Source organism: Impatiens glandulifera, chromosome 5, assembly GCF_907164915.1.
Source record: "Impatiens glandulifera chromosome 5, dImpGla2.1, whole genome shotgun sequence".
NCBI lineage: Eukaryota > Viridiplantae > Streptophyta > Magnoliopsida > Ericales > Balsaminaceae > Impatiens > Impatiens glandulifera.
In genome coordinates this window covers 54,258,083-54,278,833 of record NC_061866.1, presented here as the reverse complement: position 1 = coordinate 54,278,833, position 20,751 = coordinate 54,258,083, and the positions used below count along the sequence as shown (strand labels likewise).

Below are 20,751 nucleotides of genomic sequence, written 5' to 3'. Positions count from 1 at the left end.
ACTAATATATTATTATTATTATTATTCTCTTTTTATATAATAATTTTTTTTTATTTTTTTCTAATTATATATTATTATCTTTCTTTACTTTCACTTTATATGTAACTTTACCAAATTTTTATTTCTCTTTTCTTTATTTTCAAAATATATATATATATATATATATATATATTTCAATTATATTATTATTATTTTTTATAAAATAAGAATGATTTATACTTTTAATTAGATTCTTTTTTTGATACATATTAAAATTATTTCAAATAAAAATAAATTTTTAAAAAATTCACACAAAAATAAATATATAAATAACAATTTCAAACAAACAAAAATAAATATATAAATAATAAAAAATATTTCTTTTAAAATTATAATAACAAAAACTATAAAAGTGTGCGTACGGTAATTAGTATGATAGAGGAGGAGAAGGGGGGCGATTGATTAGGTTTAAAAAATGGCGGCGTCTTTTGGGGCTACGAGGGCTGAAATCTTCGACCGCGAAGCGCGAAAACAGTGAGTTAGTACCTCAAATTACAAATATAATTGATATCTTCCATACTTATTAAGCTTGTTGAACTCGCAATTTGGTTTGCAGACAATACCAAGCTCACGTTCAAGGTCTTAATGCTTATGATCGGCACAAGAAGTTTTTGAATGATTACGGTTAGCAGTTTATCTTATTATTTCCATTCTTTGCAATCATATGATTGTTTATTTTGTATGTGTTGTACTATCCATCCATCGTCTCATGCATGTTTGTCAAAAAAATAAATGCATTTAAAGGCATCATACATATATATTGTTGTTGCTACTCTCACTCTCAGCATTTCACGTCTTTTTGGTTGAAGAATGTACTATATATATATATAGGACTCTCCTTCGCCTGTTTATTAAGCTACATTGAACATATTGACACCTTAAATGAAGCCACTTAGTAGCTGACTGCATCTCACTTTAGGTTTTCGTAATGCTGCCTCTAGATGTGAATCATAAACATTTTTGTCAAATCACAGTCAGACACAACATTATAGGCCTCCAGGTTAGTTCCAATTAGAGCACAATACACTCACATTTGGTTTCAGATGTGTAATATTCTTCATACTCCCAGTATTTTCTATTGTCCGGTGATGCAGTTGTCCTAATCAGATAATTTATGTAATGATTACACAACCACAACTACCCTTTTCATCTACTAAAAAAACAATTACCATCTCAAAATTTAAGTCTTAAAAGAGAAAGATCAAGTAAATTGAAGGATCAAAATAAACAAAAATACACAAATAAAAAAGTATGCAAATCTTGATTCAAGAGAAAGGAAAGCTCAACACAAAAGCCTTTACAAAGATGATGCATGAACTATGCTAAAGAGTGGAAAAAGTCTCAGTCTTAAAGAGACGGATGCTCGAAGATATCTAGAGCATTGGAAGTGTTTATTTACATGGAAAGTGCACAACATCGTCTGGATTCTGATGGCAAGTTGGCAATCCACTTTTCCATAAGCGCCATGAGATCTTTAAGCGGTGCCCGCACAAGGGTGGCTATTGCATAAGCAAGAGTAGGCATTTAGTGTCAGTGTAAAAAATGTTTTCCATATTGTCTGTCCTCATTACTGTTTCAATTCTAAGCTCATAGAAAAAGTTGCATTTGGTGACAATGTCAATTTGTACCTTGATTTAGTGAAAATGCCAATTTCTACCTTGCATGGGTTTATGATTATATAACATAATCTCTTAGTTGCTATGGTATATAATTGCTCAAAAGAAAATGTGTACACCCTTGTTCAGAGAGATATGTAGGTAACTACAGAACCAGTGGCTTAGTCCTCGTAGTCGTAAGTCATACCTCAAACTTGTAAAGTATAACTAACCACATAGACAAAGGAAAAACAAACTAAAAAATAAAAGCAGTTGTCAAGGAGAAGTCTATACCTTCTTAGGTACCTATATTAATATGGTTACTTTCATGTTCACTAACATTGGTAATGGCTATATTTTGTAAAGAACTTACCTTTTCCTGGTTTGTTAAGAAATTTGTCCATTATCATTCTATCAAAATTATTGTATTTGGAATCTCTATACAATCAGTTCTATAACACTACTCGAGGCTATTCATTCTGTTTTACCTGCATTCATTGACTTAAAAACGTTGAACCAGCTATACACATATAAGCATGGTACTGCTATTATGTCATAGTTTATTTGGATAATTTAACCAGGCTTGGTGATAAATGCTATACTAGCATTTTACTTGAACAAAATGACTAAAGAATTTTCTTGTTATTTTTCTTACAGTTGCTTTCTATGGAAAGGAAGTATCTAAGCAAGAAAAGTTGCCAAGTAAAACTGATCATGACACTCTTAAGGAAGGATATCGGTAAGACCTTACAGTTTGCCACAAGTACATGTGTGTTTTGATGAAGCCAACTTTTGGGATAAAAAAGGCTCCCTAGTTGTACTTATTACAATTAGTTTTGTATTTCTTTCCTATGCATGTGATGTCAAAGGAGATTAGTTCCCTGAGAATAACTTGATAAAAATTCTATGACCTACAAACACATTGCTTGTGATAACCCAGCATTAGTATATGCCGTTAACCAGTCAAGGTTTTCTTATCTAACTAAGTGAAATCTTCTAAATATAGGCAATTATGTAAGATGCCTTACTTTTTCAGTCCAATTATCATGCATGTGCTTTATCCCATTAGTGAGGGAAACTATTTAGACATGTTCTGAATCTTAAGGATATTAAATAAATGCCAGAGGAAATGCGAAACATTATGAAGCCGTGTGCTTCAGTTATTGAAACCTATATTTTGATGCTAACAAATCAAGCCTCAGCTTACTATCAGAAGCTGTATATTTAAATAAAAAAGTTACTCTTTTTCATTAATCCATGATATCGTGAAGACCGTATATTGTGAGAAAAGCCAAACCAATACCGAACAAGTTAATGACAATGTTTGTCAAAAGTTAATCAATAAACATCCAAATGAGAAATCAAACACAACACAAACAGGTTGTGACATAAATATGCCAAACAACTCACACTAGGGTAGCTCCAGTAGAAAGGGTCTTACCTAATAAACCAAAGGTTTCCACTAAGAACACTCTGTTTTAAAGGGGGTCATGCTAGCCACCCCCGGAAATAAACCTGGGTCAAAAAACAAAAAGTTGTGCCATGGATATTCAAGAAAGAAACTCTGCTACAACCCTCAGAAGAAGCTGTTGGTTGAAAACAAAAAATGCCAATTGACCACTTGCATGACAAGAAACTCCATAGACTCCTTTCTTGTATTCACATGAAAATGTATTCCTTTTGTTTGGTCTATGGTAAAACACGGGTCTAAATCATGTCTAATTCATCTTTGTTTTGTGGAGATTGTTTGAATTGTCATCTCAACCTTTTTTCCGCTAGAAAATGTGTAATTTGGTGCAGGTTCCTCTCATGGGAACTTCATTAGCTACGGTTTCTACTGCTATTATATGCTGATAACTTTGAATGCGCTTTATGTGTGGAAAAGCTTTATACGATCAGAGGAAGATGACCTGGATCCATCATGGGAACAGAAGCTAGTGAAGCGGTATTATAATAAACTTTTCAAAGAGTATCCTTCACAGGATGATTGTTTACTAACTTAACTGTTTTTTTTATCTTTCATCCCTTTCATCTTTCCCTCTTGGTGATTACGGGGTGAATGCTTGAATATCTACAATATATCTACTGATGAAGTTAACTGGTCTAATTTAAACATTTGTTTATTACAACTGTCACACAATATAACTATGATAGTTCATTTGATTCTGTAATTAGAATGCATTGTTCTACTATGCAAACATCCTTGCTTCCCAACCCTGGAGTACTATTACTATGCAAACTATATATATTGTCCTTCCCTTAACTTTGTGAAGGTACTGCATTGCTGATATGTCACACTACAAAAATGGAAAGGTATTTATGTTTTTTCTTTTCATGTGTATTTATCCATATTAAATTTCATGTCTCCCTAGGACTGGTGTTGTTTTATTTTGTTGATTATTCTTGCAATACGCCTGTGATGTTGAAAGAAAATATGAACCGCCAAATTTCACATTTTACAGTGATGTGTATGCCAGATCCCTAAGGGCATTTGTCTTGCTAGTGGAGCCTTCCAACCCTCTTTTCTGTTCAATTTCTTTGAAGGACATATAGAATTAACATTTATCGGGATGTGTTCACCTGTAGGCCTGTCCACTTGAACATATTAATTTTTGCTCATTGATTAAATTTTGGTTGTTAAACTGCTATCTCTATACTAGATTGGCTTGAGATGGAGGACAGAGAAAGAAGTCATGTCTGGGAAAGGTAATATCAAACACTAATCACAATATATCAATTTTCAGTGTTACTCCATGCAAACATTTATGTTTGCTCTTAAATCGTCCTTGTCAACAATTTTTTATTTACTTATACTTGTTCGTTGATTAATATCTTGTCTTACAGCAATACAGTCAAGTATGGATTGGTTACCATGCTTCATCTTTGTATGGAGACTTCATAGTTTATCTGGGAATTATTCAACTTTGGAACTACTGATTTTCTACTGATATTTTGTCTATATTGAATATCCTCTTTGTCTTTTTTTGGTGTTATGCTTTTTGATTGTATTTGTGTGTTGTACTCCTTAAGGTTTGAACATGGAACATCATTTTGAGTGTGCTTTGTATGTAGCTTAGAAGTTACGAAGACTATATACTTAAGAGCAATTGATTCTGCACATGCACGTGCTCTGCTGTATTAAGTTTTGTTCATAGAGCTGTGTTATATATTATGCTTCAATAACCAGGCAAATAACATGTTCAGCATATTTGGTGGTAATGTTTGTGATATTGGTTAGGGGAAGCTAGTCCTAAATTCCTGACCTAAGCAGCCATGATAATTTCTCAGGTTTTAGAATTAATGGAAATTATTCGAAAATTATGTTGAATACTGACATCTCAAAATGTTCCTAGAATCTTTTATATTCACTTCTCTTTCAGAATTGAACAGTTTTCTTTGATGTTTCTATGGTACATCTATGTGTTAAATGATCTTGGCTAACTGGGTATCCTTACAACCATTTGACTAGATTTTTCTAGTGGTCCATTGAACAATTCTCGATGTATGTCAATTATGTTCAGCTTTGATATGTAATTGAAGCAAATGAAGTATGAAATTTATATATAATGAAGTATGAAATTTATATTATATATATATATATATATATATTTAATCTGATGATAATATCCGAAAGAGCCTTTACATGTCTGGATAAACATGGTAATGTACCATTAACTCGTGAACTTCACAAAACTATCATTTTTACATGCTAACTTGCCTTCTTACTTGTCAGGGCAGTTTGTATGTGGCAATAAGCATTGCAATGACAAAGATGGGTTAGGAAGCTATGAGGTAAGTGTTCATTATATGTCTTTTTTCTTACTTTGCTTAATGTCCTCAGAACCATCATATCTTTGGTAACTTAAAACTTGATCTACAATTCGGTGGATCATTTTAGATGGAAGATATCATAATTTATGTACTTGGTATATCCACTCTGTGCTTGATATTGTCGTTTGGTACATGGTATAGAAGACTATACTGGCTTTAGTCTTTTAAAAAGTTATTATGTTAATAAATAAATTGAAAAGTTTTGATAACTAGGGTTATTAATCTACTAGCATGATGGAATCATATGTGACAAGTTCCTGGCAGCTTGGGGTTTCTAAACCTGTCTCTACTTTTGCTATATCTACCGACGTCATGCTACATAATATCTGAATCTAGTATGTTGTCTGATTTGGGGGTTTCTTTTTGGAGATGTTTGTGATTGAAAAATATTTATAAAATAATAAATAAAATTGAAAAGTTTTGATAACTAGGGTTATTAATCTACTAGTTATAATAAATCAAATTTGAGTAAAAATAACACCATTTGATCAAATTGATTTTTGGGAGAAGATGACTTCTCCTCAAACAAGCCTTAGAAGGATGTATATCAATCTGTGTGCCCTTGTTATGGTATATATTGCTGGCATATATTTAACGAATCTAGAAAGAATCTGTGTTGCTATTAATAAAAAAAAGGAAACTCAACCTAAACCTTATTATTTGGGGACAAGCCGGAGAAATATAATGTTAACCTGTATGATACATAGTAGGTTATATCATGGTAAGTAATGATATGTGGTAAGAGTTGGTCAAGGGAAAGATTATTCACTCCATTTTGTTGAAGTGGCAAAATATAAGGTCAATCCGACCAAAAAAACAAAAAATGTAAGGTCAATGCAATATTAATTGTATCACTTGTTTCATGACTGAACTTTATATTTTTATTGTTGGCGATGAATGATGGTGCAGGTGAATTTCTGCTATGTAGAAGCAGGTCAAGAGAAACAGGCATTGGTGAAACTTGTAGCTTGTGAGCGGTACGTATGGTGATATATATATATGGTGATATATATATCCTCATCTCCTTGTCAGTTGAAATGGGAATAGATCTGCTGGATCTTGAAATGAGCGCAGTATGTACCATTCTTTCAAGTGAGGGTTTATTTTAAAATTTTAGGTGGGGTCCACATTTACATTTTCACAATTAAACCCTCACTTTGAAGAATGATACATATAGGGGCTCATTTTAGGATACAACATATCTCTCCCGAGTTAAAATATAGAGTGCTAGTAGTTTCATGGGCATGAACTGCTTGCTTTTTGAGAGAGCAAAGTTATTATTATTAAAGGTCACAGGTGATTCCTCTTGTACCTTGTGTTGTGACCATGTATGTATGTATGTCCAAACAAACAGGTGTGCAGAGAAGCTTGTTTACAAAAGAAGAAAGGAAGAGGAGCTGGTGCGTAAGAGAGAGATAGAACTGGAGAAGACAAGGTGTCCAGCCTAGCATCTAGCTAGTTTTCATTAGATCAAGATTTCTGTATATGATATGATCTGACATATATATATACAATATTATTGTTCATAGGGAAAGGTTATCAAGTGGTGAAGATTCCGATTCTGTATCAGGTGGTGGTAACAAAGAAAGAAGAAAGAGGGAGAATGAGAAATCTCAAAAGAAGAAGAAGAAGAAGAGGTGTGAGTTGTCAATTGTCATGGCTGGTTGATGTATTTTCTTTCTTTTATGGTGTGTGGGGGAAACATATTACATATGCATTTATAAAGTAATTAATCCTTGTTTTTTATTTTTTGTCAGGAAAAGGTCAAATAGTGATTGTGATGTAAAAAATGATGAAGAGATGGCCAAGCTGGAAAAGAGATCAGGAGGAGGTTCATGCTGCACCTATTTATTGACTTACTTTTCTTTATCACGTGCTTCCTTGCATATTTATTTTCTGGGTGTGTGCTAAAAATGATAATATCTGGTCTTTTTCTTTTGCAGAGAAAAGGGCTTCTTCGACTTCAGCCAGGAATAAGAAGGAACAAGATGATGATGATGATGATTTTGACTACTTGTTTGAAGGAATGTTCCCACCTGGGGACAAGTAATTTATTTCTCATGAGTCGTGACTAGTACTTGAAAGATCATGATCTGTTTCTAGTGTGTTGATGGCTTGATTATTGTTTGGATGATTTGAGGTTGCTTTAATTGGTTAGTATATTATACTCTAATAATAATAATAACTGATAATATTATTATTTGAAAAGGATTTTCGTTTGCTATTATTTATTTGGTTGAATCAATAATAATTTACATTTGACCTCATCAGTAGCAGAGAAATTTTAGAGTCAACATTCAATTCCAAAGATATGCATGCTGAGAATATGTTTAGGATTATGTGAAAGGGATCATGACTGACTGAGGTTGGATGCCCTCATATAAGGTGTTGAAATTGAGTTGATGGGTCAGGCCCAATTAACTAAAGTGTCAAAAGCTTAAGTTTGTTAAGTTTGTTAAGTTAGTTAGGACAAGTTGTTTATATATATATGAGTAATTCACACAAGAGGGTTAGAGATTTAAGAGGTGTGAGTGATATATATAAAGAACGAGGTGTAACTGAAACGTTTAATTGTGATAGTGGAATCGAGTTCGTAACAGAGCTCGACGGAGACGTAGACCATCTTTTTTGGGTCGAACTCCGATATCAAATCTTGTGTTGTTTTATTGGTTTCTTGCTGTTATATTTCTTAAGTTCTTTGATTGATTAGGAGGGAAATTCCCTACAGTGTTGTTTTATTGGTTTCTTGCTGTTATATTTCTTAAGTTCTTTGATTGATTAGGAGGGAAATTCCCTACAGTGGTATCAGAGCTCGGTTTGGGCAAGATTAGAATCAATCTTGAAGAATCTTGGAAAGGTCTTTAATGCTGGCTAGTGATACGGATAAGGAAGATTCCGGCTCAGGCGCAGAAAGAGACAAAGTGGACAAGGTTCAATATTATACAAGAAAGAGATCAACACAGAAAACAGCACCTTGGGAATTCCAGTGGCAGTCCATCTCAAGCATGAAGACTGACATTGACAAGTTCGATGGCAATGGAGATTTTCGCATTGGCAGCGGAAAATCAGGGCTCTCTTGGCACAGCAGTATCTTCTGCGAACTCTAGAAGAACCAGTCTCGTGGCCAATGGAGATGAATAAAGATCAAAAGATCGAGATGACAGAGACAGCGATTGGTACAATCATTTTCCATCTCTCAGATTCTGTAATTCGGTTGATAGACAATGAGAAGACTCCAGCATCGATGTGGAGGCGCCTAGACGAGCTGTTCCAATCCAAATCTTTGATTAACAAGATTTACTTGAAGGAAAGGCTGTTCAGTTACAAGATGATGCAAGAAAAGACTCTTACTCAAAATCTTGATGAGTTCTTGAAACTCAATATCGAGTTGGCAAACTCAGGCGAGAACGAAGCAATGAGCAATGAAAACCAGGCAATAATCATCCTCAACTCTCTTCCCGAATCCTACAAAGAAGTCCGTAATGCAATCAAATATGGACGAACAAGTATCACTCTTGAAGAGGTGATTTCGGCATTGAAATCGAGAGAGCTGGAATTAAGAACAGAAAAGAAAGCGAGTTCGAATGGTGAGAATTATATGGCCAAAGGAAAAAACTTCTTCAAAGGGCAACCTCGCACCAATAACAAATCGAAAGACAAGAAAAGCAAAACATCACAATCAGAATCTACGGAAACAAGAAAATGCTATCATTGTGGAAAAGTTGGTCATCTTCGAAACCACTGCTATAGCTGGTTAAAAGATAACAAGAAAAAGCAAGTGGAGACTAAAGAATCAGCAAATTATGGTGATGGCTATGATAGTGGAGAGGTCTTAATGGCGTCAATGGAAGATACTAGGAGGGACTGGGTTCTTGATTCCGGTTATACTTTCCACATGACGTACAGAAAAGATTGGATCTCTAATTTCCAGAAACTGAGTGGTTGCAAGGTGCTGATGGGAAATAGCAATGCATGTCAAGTAGAAGGTATTGGAGATGTCAGCATAAAAATGTTCGATGGTGTTGTAAGGGTTCTGAAACAAGTCAGGTTTGTGCCTCAGCTGTCACGAAACCTCGTCTCTCTCGGGATTCTTGATGACTTAGGATACACAAATCAGATAGTGTCGGGGAAGATGAAGATAATGAAGGAAAACAGGTTAATGATGCAAGGTATCAAACAAGAAGGTTTGTATCAGCTGATTGGTGAGACTGTGTCGAGACAGTCTGCACTTGTAGTTTCAGATGAAGACAAGAAGGCCACGATATGGCATCGGAGGCTCGGTCACATCAGTGAGAAGGGTTTGCTGATTCTCAGCGACAAGAATATATTAGGCTCAGATAGAGTCAATGGTCTAAACTTTTGCGAGCATTGCGTGTTAGGCAAGCAGCATCGGCAGAAATTTAAGACCGGGGTTCATAAGTCTAAGGGCGTGTTGGAGTATGTCCATTCAGACTTATGGGGTCCTGAGAAAACATCGACGCATGGAGGTAACTCGTATTTCTTGTCAATCGTAGATGATTATTCTCGTAAAGTATGGGTTTATCTATTGAAACACAAAAGTGATGCTTTTGAGAAGTTCAAAACATGGCAGATTTTGGTTGAGAATCTGACAGGTAGAAAATTAAAGATCCTAAGAACAGATAATGGGTTAGAGTTTTGCAACGAAGTGTTTGATAGACATTGTTGTGAGCTAGGGGTTCAAAGACATAGAACAGTTCGATCCACACCCCAGCAAAACGGAGTTGCTGAGCGAATGAATCGGACTTTGTTAGATAAGTCTCGATGCATGCTTTTCGGGGCAGGTTTGTCCAAGTCCTTCTGGGGAGAAGCTGTAATGACAGCAGCATATTTGGTGAATCGATGTCCGTCGACAGCAATTGAGTTCAAAACTCCTGAAGAAATGTGGACAGGTAAGCCTCCAGATTTGTCTCATCTTAGACCATTTGGATGTACAGCCTTCGCTCATCAAAAAGAAGGCAAGTTAGAGCCAAGAAGTGTGAAGTGTGTGTTTCTTGGGTATCCTCAAGGAGTGAAAGGTTATAGGCTGTGGTTAAAACAGTCTGGTGGTTTTAAAACTATAAACAGCAGGGACGTTGTATTCAATGAAGAGGAGTTTGTGTGTCTCTCTCAGAATCAATCTAATCAAGGTGATTTGGGTAAAAGCGAGCAGGGGACTGGTCAAGTGGAGATTAATGCAGGGGATCATGGTCAGGTGGAGCCATTGATTACAGATCAAAACACTGAAATGGTTGCTGATAATCAGGAGGAATTTACTGGTACAGATGTTGAACCTGTTGTGGCACAAGACGAGGAAATTACAGCTCAGTCGGAAGCTAATTATCAACTCGCAAGGGACAGGGAAAGGAGGCAACCAAAACCCATCCAGAGGTATGGGTTCTCAGCTTATACCGATATGTTGGCATATGCGTTTATGACAGCAGTTGAGTTAGACAAAACTGAGCCGGAAGATTTCAAAGAGGCTTTGAGTTCTAGTGATAGATCCAAGTGGATGGAAGCTATGAAGGAAGAAATGAATTCACTTTATAAGAATTCAACTTGGGAGATTGTTCCAAGGCCTGTCAAACAATCTGTAATCAAGTGCAGGTGGATCTATAAGATCAAGGAAGGTATTTCGATTCAAGAGGGGGTCAAGTACAAAGCAAGATTAGTTGCTAAAGGGTTCTCTCAAAAGGAAGGAGTGGACTATAATGAGATCTTCTCACCAGTTGTTAAGTACAAAACCATTCGGATAATGCTCTCGTTGGTAACTCAGTTCGATCTTGAGTTAGAACAAATGGATGTTAAGACTGCGTTTCTTCATGGAAATTTAGAGGAAACCATCTACATGGAGCAGCCAGAAGGGTTCAAAGTTCAGCAAGAGAAGAACACGGTGTGTTTGCTTAGAAAGTCGTTGTATGGACTCAAACAATCACCAAGGCAGTGGTACTTACGGTTTGATGCGTTTATTACTCAACAAGGCTTTATGAGGAGTAGCTATGATACTTGTTTATACTTTAGAGGGAAGAATATACTTGAAGCTGATTATCTTCTGCTATATGTAGATGATATGCTACTAATCAGCAAAGAAGCTTCAAGTGTGAAGAAGTTGAAAATTGTTCTAAGTTCCGAGTTCGATATGAAGGACTTAGGCAAAGCTGCTAAGATTCTTGGGATAAGGATTAAGAGAGACAGGAAGAATGGTGTAATGACTCTCAGCCAGCAAGGCTATCTCGAAAAGGTGATTGAAAAGTTCGAAATTCGAGGAGCCAAGCCAGCAAAGTTGCCGATCACGAATCAGTATCTGATGTCGTCTGTGAACTCGGCAAAAACCAGGTCAGATCAGATTTACATGGAAAAGATTCCGTATTCAAGTGCAGTTGGGTCTGTGATGTACTCAATGGTCTGTACCAGGCCAGACTTGGCACATGCGATTAGTGTCTTGAGCAGGTTTATGGCGAGTCCAGGCCGTGAACATTGGCTCGCAATGAAGTGGTTACTAAGATACATAGCCTCGACTACTAATGTGGGGATATGTTACAAGAAAAGAAGTGGAGCAGATGTTAGTGTAATTGGTTACGTGGACTCAGACTATGCAGGAGATAAAGACTCAAGGAAATCAACTTCAGCTTTCTATTTTTTGGTGAACGGTAACTGTATCAGTTGGAAGAGCCAATTGCAATCAGTAGTGGCCTTATCAACAACAGAAGCCGAATATATCGCAGCAACTGAAGCTGTAAAGGAAGCAATGTGGATTCAAGGTCTGCTGCAAGAACTGAAGGTGTTCGAAGGACCTGCGACGGTGTTCACAGATAGCCAAAGTGCACTACACTTGTGCAAGAATCCCGTGTTCCATGACAGAACAAAACACGTGGATATCAAGCACCATTTCATTCGAGAGAAGATAGCACAAGGGGTGGTTTCAATCAACAAGGTTGGAACAGAAGATAACCCGGCTGATGTTGGAACCAAGGTACTACCTCTAAGTAAATTCAGACATTGTTTGGATTTGCTTAGAGTTCAAGAGATTTAGTGCAATGAAGGCTTCGAGCAATGAAGTGATGAACATATTCGATTTCACTAGAACAAGAGAAGGACCCTTCAACCCAAGGTGGAGATTGTTGAAATTGAGTTGATGGGTCAGGCCCAATTAAATAGGCCCAATTAACTAAAGTGTCAAAAGCTTAAGTTTGTTAAGTTTGTTAAGTTAGTTAGGACAAGTTGTTTATATATATATGAGTAATTCACACAAGAGGGTTAGAGATTTAAGAGGTGTGAGTGATATATATAAAGAACGAGGTGTAACTGAAACGTTTAATTGTGATAGTGGAATCGAGTTCGTAACAGAGCTCGACGGAGACGTAGACCATCTTTTTTGGGTCAAACTCCGATATCAAATCTTGTGTTGTTTTATTGGTTTCTTGCTGTTATATTTCTTAAGTTCTTTGATTGATTAGGAGGAAAATTCCCTACATAAGGCTATAAAGATATATCACTATCCAATATCCTTAATAGGTTTATTTTGGTTAAAGTCACAGAAAAAATTATATGGATAAGTTTATTTGAGTAGAATGAGTTTTGGGACATTTAAGTTTTTACCGTTGTTAAATATCACTAGGAAAATTTATGTATGATTCACATGATAAGGATAAAAATAAAATAAATTTAAAAAATTATAATAATGTTTATTCAATGTTTAAAATTATTAAAACAAAAAAATATAACGCTCTCATTCCATATTTTGTTCACTTCAATAAAACAACTTATTTTCTTACATGTTTCATCACATATTTTTTCCGAATAAATCTTTCATTTTGTGACTTTACATTTTAACTTTGTCAATCAAATATTTGATTCATATTTTTTAATAATTAGCATCGTGACCTTACACTTTGATCAATTAAATATTTAATTTATATTTATTTAACCACTTTCAAATGATACCGATCTATTATCCCTCGACAAATCACATTTCAATCACATTTGGTACATTTGGTTAAAGGTTGTACTTTTTTTGTTATGTTGCAAGTTCGAAACCTACAAATAACATTTTTAAATTTATTTTTAACCGTTTTAAGTTTATGGGCGGGTCAACCCACAATCCGACCCAAATATTCATTTACTCTCACATAAATATCCAAATTAACCACAGTTCTCCACCCGACAATCCGGACACTTTAAAAATTAAGCATCATTATATATATATATATATATATATATTAGTTAGTTAAAAATTTGAACTTTTATTATTAAAATGTCTCGCGTTCATCAAATTTGGTATTGAATCTTAAATAAAAAAGTTAGAAACCTATAAATAACATTTTTTAATTTATTTTTAACCGTTTTAAGTTTATGGGCAGGTCAACTCACAATCCGACCCAAGTATCCATTTACTCTCACATAAATATCCAAATTAACCACAGTTCTCGACCCGGCAATTCGGACACTTTAAAAATTAAGCATCATTATATATATAGAGAGAGATTAGTTGGTTAAAAATTTGAACTTTTATTATTAAAATATCTCGCATTCATCAAATTTGGTGTTGAATCTTAAATAAAAAGTGGTGTTAGTCTAGTTGGTTAAAGGGTTGTACTTGTTTAATTAGGTTGCAAGTTTGAAACCTACAAATAACATTTTTAAAATTATTTTTAACCGTTTTAAGTTTATGGGCGGGTCAACCCACAATCCGACTCAAGTATCCATTTACTCTCACATAAATATCCAAATTAATCACAGCTCTCGACCCGGTAATCCAGACACTTTAAAAATTAAGCATCATTTTATATATATATATATATATATATATATATATATATATATATATATATATATATATATATATATATATATATATATATATATATATATATATATATTAGATAATAGAGTTTAATAATTTAATTTTTAAAAAATTGATAAAGGTAAAATAGTATTTTAAATAAAGGAATAAATTGATTGAAAATATTTAAACTATAAATAAGAAAAGAGAGAAAAAAAACAATTTTAATTCAAAAAAAAATCATTTAAGAGGCTAAAGCAGATATCATTTATTTTTAAATAACTCAATTATTATTATTATTATTATTATTATTATATATATATATATATAATGTTTTGTTTAATTATCTTCCATATCCCTATAATAACTAGTCTAAAACCCTAAATTTTTAAGGCTAATGCTGATCTAATTTATTTTTGAATAACTAGATTATCTTTTTTATATATATATATATAATGTTTTGTTTAATTATCTTCAATATCCATACAATAACTAGTCTAAAACTATTAAAGTTTGTAAAATATTGAATTTTTAGAATAAACCATTTATTTAATCTAAATAATAATAAAATATATTTTATTTATTAAAAAGGTGGTTGAAAAAGAAAAGACTAATTTATCCTGAATATTGAATGAAAAAAAGGGTTTTACTACTACTTAATAATAATAATAATAATGCGCCTCTTCCTCCTCCTCGCCTCTTCTTCTTCTTTTTCTTAGTCAGGCAGGCAGGCAGGTTCGCGATTCTCCGTCGCATTTAACAATCGGTTAGGTATCTTCTTCTTCTTCTTCTTTCCTTTTTCTTCATATATATCAGTAGGTAGATGTTCGATTTCTTCTGGATGTTGTATAGGGTTCGGTATCAACTGATTCTTTAACATCTTTTTATTTGGCATGTTACTAATAAACCACTTCACCCTAAATAATAATAATAATACTTGATTCGTTAATACTAATATGCTTGCATCTTTTATTTGTAAATTAGAGTTTGCAGAACAATAAGAAGAAGAAGAAGCAAAAATGAACGCTCCAGATCGTTACGAAAGATTTGTGGTGCCTGAGGGCACAAAGAAGTAAACAACTCATTTTCCTTTCCTTTCCATCTTTCTTTACACAGTTTTCTTCCTAAACATCATTTGTTTCTCCATTTAGGGTTTCATACGAGCGTGACACCAAGATCATTAATGCAGCTTCTTTCACCATTGAGAGAGAGGATCATACAATCGGAAACATAGTTCGCATGTACCACCTCTTTCCTTGTATTTTTTTAATTTCACCTACACAATTCTCTTTATTATTATTATTATTATTAACCATCAATGAAATTTCTAGGCAATTGCACAGGGACGAGAATGTCCTTTTTGCTGGCTATAAGCTTCCTCATCCTCTTCAGTACAAAATCATTGTCAGGGTCGGTTCATTACTTTCTACTCCTCCTCCTCCTACTACTTAATTGATTTTTCTAGCATTTGTTTATTATGGTTATAGCGGTTTTGAGCTGATTGCTTAATATCAACCAACATTCACAATTGACTAGGAGGGGTTTCTAAGAAATAAATCTGATTCCTATGCACAATTGACTAGGAGGGGTTTCACAATTGACTAGAAGCTATGAACTTGCACAAGTTTTCTGTGCTAACTTTTAATCTGATTCCTTTTGGTTAACTTGCACAAGTTTCCTGTCCTAACTTCAGGTGTTTTGTCATTGTTGGGTTGTCATTTGGCGCTTTATGTGCGTTGTTTCTCTCATTTACTTCATTCAAATGTTTAAGTGGCAATGGGCAATGAGATTCCAGAGAAGATATAGGATCATAGATAGAACATGTGGGGTTCTTTATCTATAGAATGTCCCATTTAATGTCCAACTTAAGAAAAGTAACAAGTATTTTGGGAATTGGTGTTGTTGGTAGAGGACATATTATGGCGGGCCTTCTTGGTACAAGCATTTTATATTATGAACATCTTGTTGTAGCAAGTATAGGCATTGGTGGTGTAGTAGTAGTAGTAGTAGTAGTAGTAGTAGTAGTAGTAGTAGTAGTAGTAGTAGTAGTAGTAGGTATATACTCTAATAATACTCTGCCTCAATTGCCATGTTTTTTAGGAGTAAAAACTTGTATATATTTTAATCTGCTTTAAAGACTTGTATATATTTTTGCAGATCCACACAACTAGCCAATCTTCACCGATGCAGGCATATAACCAGGCCATCAATAACCTGGACAAGGAGCTTGATCATCTGAAAAATGCATTTGAGGTATCTATAGATTGAAATATATATATATTTTTGCATGTATCCTTGGGATAACTGAGTGAAGTTGGCAAGCACCTTTTTGCATATTTCTTCTTGTAGGCTGAGTTAGCAAAGAAGGAGTACTGATCAGGTGGTGTTAAGAGTGGTATATCATGAAGGAAGAACGTAATAGGAGGAGGAGGAGCTTTGTGGATTAATTTGAAACAGTGGGATCTGAGTTTGTTCAGTCTTTATGTTCCTTAATTGAATGAGTTGATCTAATACTACCTACTACTAATTTACAGGCCTGGTCTAACCTGGCCTGGCCTGGCCTAACCTGGCCTGGCCTGACCGGTTCTTACCATAACAATATGCTTTATTTTGATGTGGTGAATACACTTACTTTTAAGACCATATATATATATATATATATGTTAAAACTGCCTAGACCATATATAACTAGCTTAGCTCCATAGACATGCATATTTTAATTTCAGTTGCTAATGCTAATCCCACTTATTCGGTTAAGTAGGATCCATTCAGCCTTTAAATCCCACTTATTTGGCTAAGTAGGATCCATTCAGCCTTTAAATCCCACTTATTTGGCTAAGTAGGATCCATTCAGCCTTTAAATCCTACTTAGCACAAATTAATTCTTAAGATAGCTAGGTCTTGATGCTGGTGGTTAGTAAATATAGCACAGTTAAGGAAGACATACATACATCATCATCAGTACTGTTTATCTATATCTTTATTCATTTGACTGTTGTCCTTCATGCATATCGATATTGTTACTCATCATAAAACCCTATAAAGAAATTGTGAGTTGTGCTCCCTAGTACTAATGAGGAAACCACAGCCCACTTACTGCTCCATTACCTTAGTATATATGGATCATGCTTTTGGTGTTTCAACCAAAATTATCATTTTTGTTGTTTTTCATAAATAAAATAAAACAAACTCATGAATTAGTCCCCAGTCCCCACACACAAACACGGAGACACATCTCACGTGAATCAGTGCTATTAATTTGGCAGCAGCTAGCATAGCAGATCTGAATCAGACCAGACCGCACTCCCAATAATTTTTAAATCCATTCCTCACATGGGGTGGGGGTGGGGGTGGGGGTGGTGTTTGTCTGAAAATTTCCTTTTAACTAATTGATGCCACTCATTACATTTAAACTTTAATTTGCTTATCATGTGCCAACTGCAATAAATAAATGCTAATCTATGAATTTTTTAAAATGTGTCTAATGCATGCTACATAGTGCTTTCTGTTGTTATTTTTATTAAATTATTTATAAACAAGTATAACTTTATTTTCTTTAACTTTACTCAATTTATTAATTAAATTTAATTTATTTCATCATTATATATAAATAATTTTTAAATTTTTGTACTAAAAAATATACATAACAGGGTCAGTTTTAAAATTTGGGATTATATCTAAATTTAAATTTTGGGTCCTTAAAATAGTAATTTTTTATTTTTTAATAATATGTAAATTGAGATTTTTTTAATAATATATAAATTGAGATATAAATAGTTAATATATTATAATACGGAAATAAGAGAATAAAAAGAAGATAAAAAAATTTTATTTATAGATTGTATAATATATATTTAATATTAAAGAAAAAATAAAATTAATAATATAATAATATAATAATATTTATAAATAATAATGAGACTTTATAAATGTGGGGTCTATGCAACTGCATAGGTTATCTTATGCCTAAATAAACTAAATTTATTTTAATAAACACGAAATTAAGAAGTTATAAACATAATTTATTTTAATAAATACAAAATCAAAAGGTTATAAGCATTTTTTTTTACTACTTACTTACTAAATGTGTACTATACTTAAATTGTCTTCCCATTTTTCATTATAGGAAGAAAAATATTTTAGGGAGAAAAATATTTTAGTATTTTAATTAAGAAATAAAATGAGTATGAACATAAATAATATTTTTAATTTGATTTATTGTTATTTAAATAATCAAAATTGAATCAGGCATGTATTGTGTATGGATAGATAACAAGTAATTAATTAGTCACATTATTATATTGATTTGTTTTTTATTAATTAGTTGATGCACAAGGGATTTGATTATGAAGTAGTTTTGGTACATGGTATAAAATATAATGAAAGTATAAATAGTATAAGATAGTATTAATGATATAAATTATTAATGTTTGGTATAATATATTATAAATAATATTATTTATTATTATAATTTATTCTAATGTTATTATTTAATAATTATTATAATTTTAAATAAGATATAAAAATTTAATTATAATATAAATTATAAATTATATTTATTTAATTTAAATATTATTAATAATTATAATAAAATAAATTTAAAATAAAAATAATATATAAAATAAAAAATATTATCTCTAATATATGTAAATATATAAAATAATAATTAATAAATTTATCGTTTAAAATATATAAATATTTTTTTAATTAAAATATTAAACTATTTAAAAAATAATTATATATAATAATAATATTAAAACTAAATAAAATGTATTTAATATATTATATAATAATAAATTGTATATAATATTAATAAAGAGTAGAATGATAAATTAAGAAATAAGTGATAAAATGCCTTGTTCGAATTGAGGTTTTTTAAAAAATTTATAAAGTGAAAAAATAATGATGGTAGATGATTTTAAGAAGGTGATATTTATTTTTGGTAAAAATATTTAGAGGGTATTGATATATATAAATGAAATAAAAAATAATAATTTAAAATAAAAGTTATTTTAGAATTTTGATTAATAAAATGAGTGATACGATTGTTGAGAAATAATTGATTAAAAATTAATTTTGTTTTGATTATTTTAAAATCCCAAACTAAACAAGACGTAAAAAAAATGGTGTATCTATATATGTTATATCTCTTATTTTTCTGAATTTTAAACTATTAAACTCTATTATTCAGTGACATCGTTCCATAATTTTTAAAAACAATATAGACTTAAATATTCCAAAACTCATTCTTCAAATAAACTTATCCATATTTCATACAATTTTTTCTGTCATTTTAACTAACATAAATAAAATAAACTTATTTAGAACAGGTCAATAATAATAATAATAATAATAATAATAAGAGAAATAATTAGGTGAGGGAATGACTTGTAATAATTTTATTCACTGAAAAAATCAAATAATTTCTCTTTTTTCTCTCTTTCCTCTCACTTTTATATTTTCCAACTAATGAAGGTGAATTCCTCACCAAATTCCCTCACCAAATTCCATCTCTATCACTCCTCTAATAATAATAATAATAATAATAATAATAATAATAATAATAATAATAATAATAATACATAAAAAAAAATGATGGGTAGGATCCAATGGTGCCTTCATAAAAAGACATACCTTCTTTTGAATCAATTCTTCTTATTTATTTATTTATTTATTTTAGGTTTTAACCCACTCAAACATCTTTTAACTCTCTATTTCATTTATCCAAAATACTAAAATACCATATATTTTAAATTATTATTTATTATTTTATTATTATATATCAATATCTTTTAAGTAATTTTACTTAAAAATATTTTCATCTTTTCAAAATTATCACCCATCATTATTTATTTTCTCCTTCTAAATTATTACAATAACTCCAATTCAAACAAGGCCTAATTTACTATATCATTTAAATTAATTAATTTATTTATATTTAAACTCATTATTATATATAAATATATAAATTATTATTTTTATAAATTTGATATATTTAAATTATTATTTATATAAATTAAATAATTTATATTTTGATATATATATTTTAAACTATTATTTTTATAAATTTAATTATTTATATTTTAATATATATATTATTAATTTATATAACTTTTTAATAAAAAATAAAAATCAAAAGAACTCTTAAAGTTGAACGAGCCTCTCACTATATTGTAAGTATTTGCACGTTGTCTTTTAAGTATTTGATATTATTAATTAATTAAAGGGAATTTTTAATTGTAATATAAAAGAAGAAGAAAAGCCCCTAAACTTCTTAAGTCTCCAACTTTGAGAAAGTGTTATATATAATAAAAACAAGTGTCTCTTACCCCCCAATCACATAGAATATTATGTTATTGGAGATTTTTGACATTTTATATTTTTAAATTTAATTTTTTTTAATATTAAGAAAAAAAATGTTAAAATAAATTTGGAGTGTTTTTGTGAAGTTAAATGTAAAATGAGATGCCCTAAATAAGTTGAGGGTAAAATGGGACATTTGGGTGG

The 20,751-nt window shown here is 31.9% G+C and overlaps 2 protein-coding genes across 3 annotated transcripts; both read left to right on the top strand.

The window, feature by feature from the left end:
• Positions 1-405: 405 nt before the first annotated feature.
• On the top strand, positions 406-7,570 carry LOC124940233 (protein FRA10AC1). 2 transcript variants are annotated; one of them, XM_047480725.1, is made up of 12 exons: positions 406-513; positions 596-663; positions 2,292-2,373; positions 3,520-3,603; positions 3,908-3,947; positions 4,295-4,340; positions 5,368-5,426; positions 6,375-6,442; positions 6,820-6,900; positions 6,995-7,097; positions 7,221-7,296; positions 7,409-7,570. In XM_047480725.1, exons 1-12 carry the CDS (start codon positions 455-457, stop codon positions 7,513-7,515), a joined length of 873 nt encoding a protein of 290 aa, XP_047336681.1. In that variant the 5' UTR covers positions 406-454; the 3' UTR covers positions 7,516-7,570. The 2 variants fall into 2 exon arrangements, with proteins under 2 accessions (XP_047336681.1, XP_047336680.1); XM_047480724.1 differs by having other exon boundaries at positions 6,995-7,102; positions 7,223-7,296.
• A 7,329-nt stretch (positions 7,571-14,899) lies between these two features.
• Positions 14,900-16,887, top strand: LOC124938323 (DNA-directed RNA polymerases II, IV and V subunit 11). Its single transcript, XM_047478745.1, has 6 exons — positions 14,900-15,015; positions 15,229-15,316; positions 15,396-15,485; positions 15,576-15,654; positions 16,402-16,497; positions 16,594-16,887. The coding sequence occupies exons 2-6, from the start codon at positions 15,264-15,266 to the stop codon at positions 16,618-16,620; spliced, it is 345 nt and encodes a 114-aa protein (XP_047334701.1). The 5' UTR covers positions 14,900-15,015; positions 15,229-15,263; the 3' UTR covers positions 16,621-16,887.
• Positions 16,888-20,751: the final 3,864 nt, after the last annotated feature.

Coding starts and splice junctions, on each gene's coding strand:
- LOC124940233 (XM_047480724.1), top strand. CDS start 455: ATGGCGGCGTCTTTTGGGGCTACGAGGGCTGAAATCTTCGACCGCGAA. Junction 3,604..3,907: donor TATAATAAACTTTTCAAAGA/GTATCCTTCACA, acceptor AACTTTGTGAAG/GTACTGCATTGCTGATATGT. Junction 5,427..6,374: donor ATGGGTTAGGAAGCTATGAG/GTAAGTGTTCAT, acceptor ATGATGGTGCAG/GTGAATTTCTGCTATGTAGA.
- LOC124938323 (XM_047478745.1), top strand. CDS start 15,264: ATGAACGCTCCAGATCGTTACGAAAGATTTGTGGTGCCTGAGGGCACA. Junction 15,486..15,575: donor ATCGGAAACATAGTTCGCAT/GTACCACCTCTT, acceptor TGAAATTTCTAG/GCAATTGCACAGGGACGAGA. Junction 16,498..16,593: donor ATCTGAAAAATGCATTTGAG/GTATCTATAGAT, acceptor TTCTTCTTGTAG/GCTGAGTTAGCAAAGAAGGA.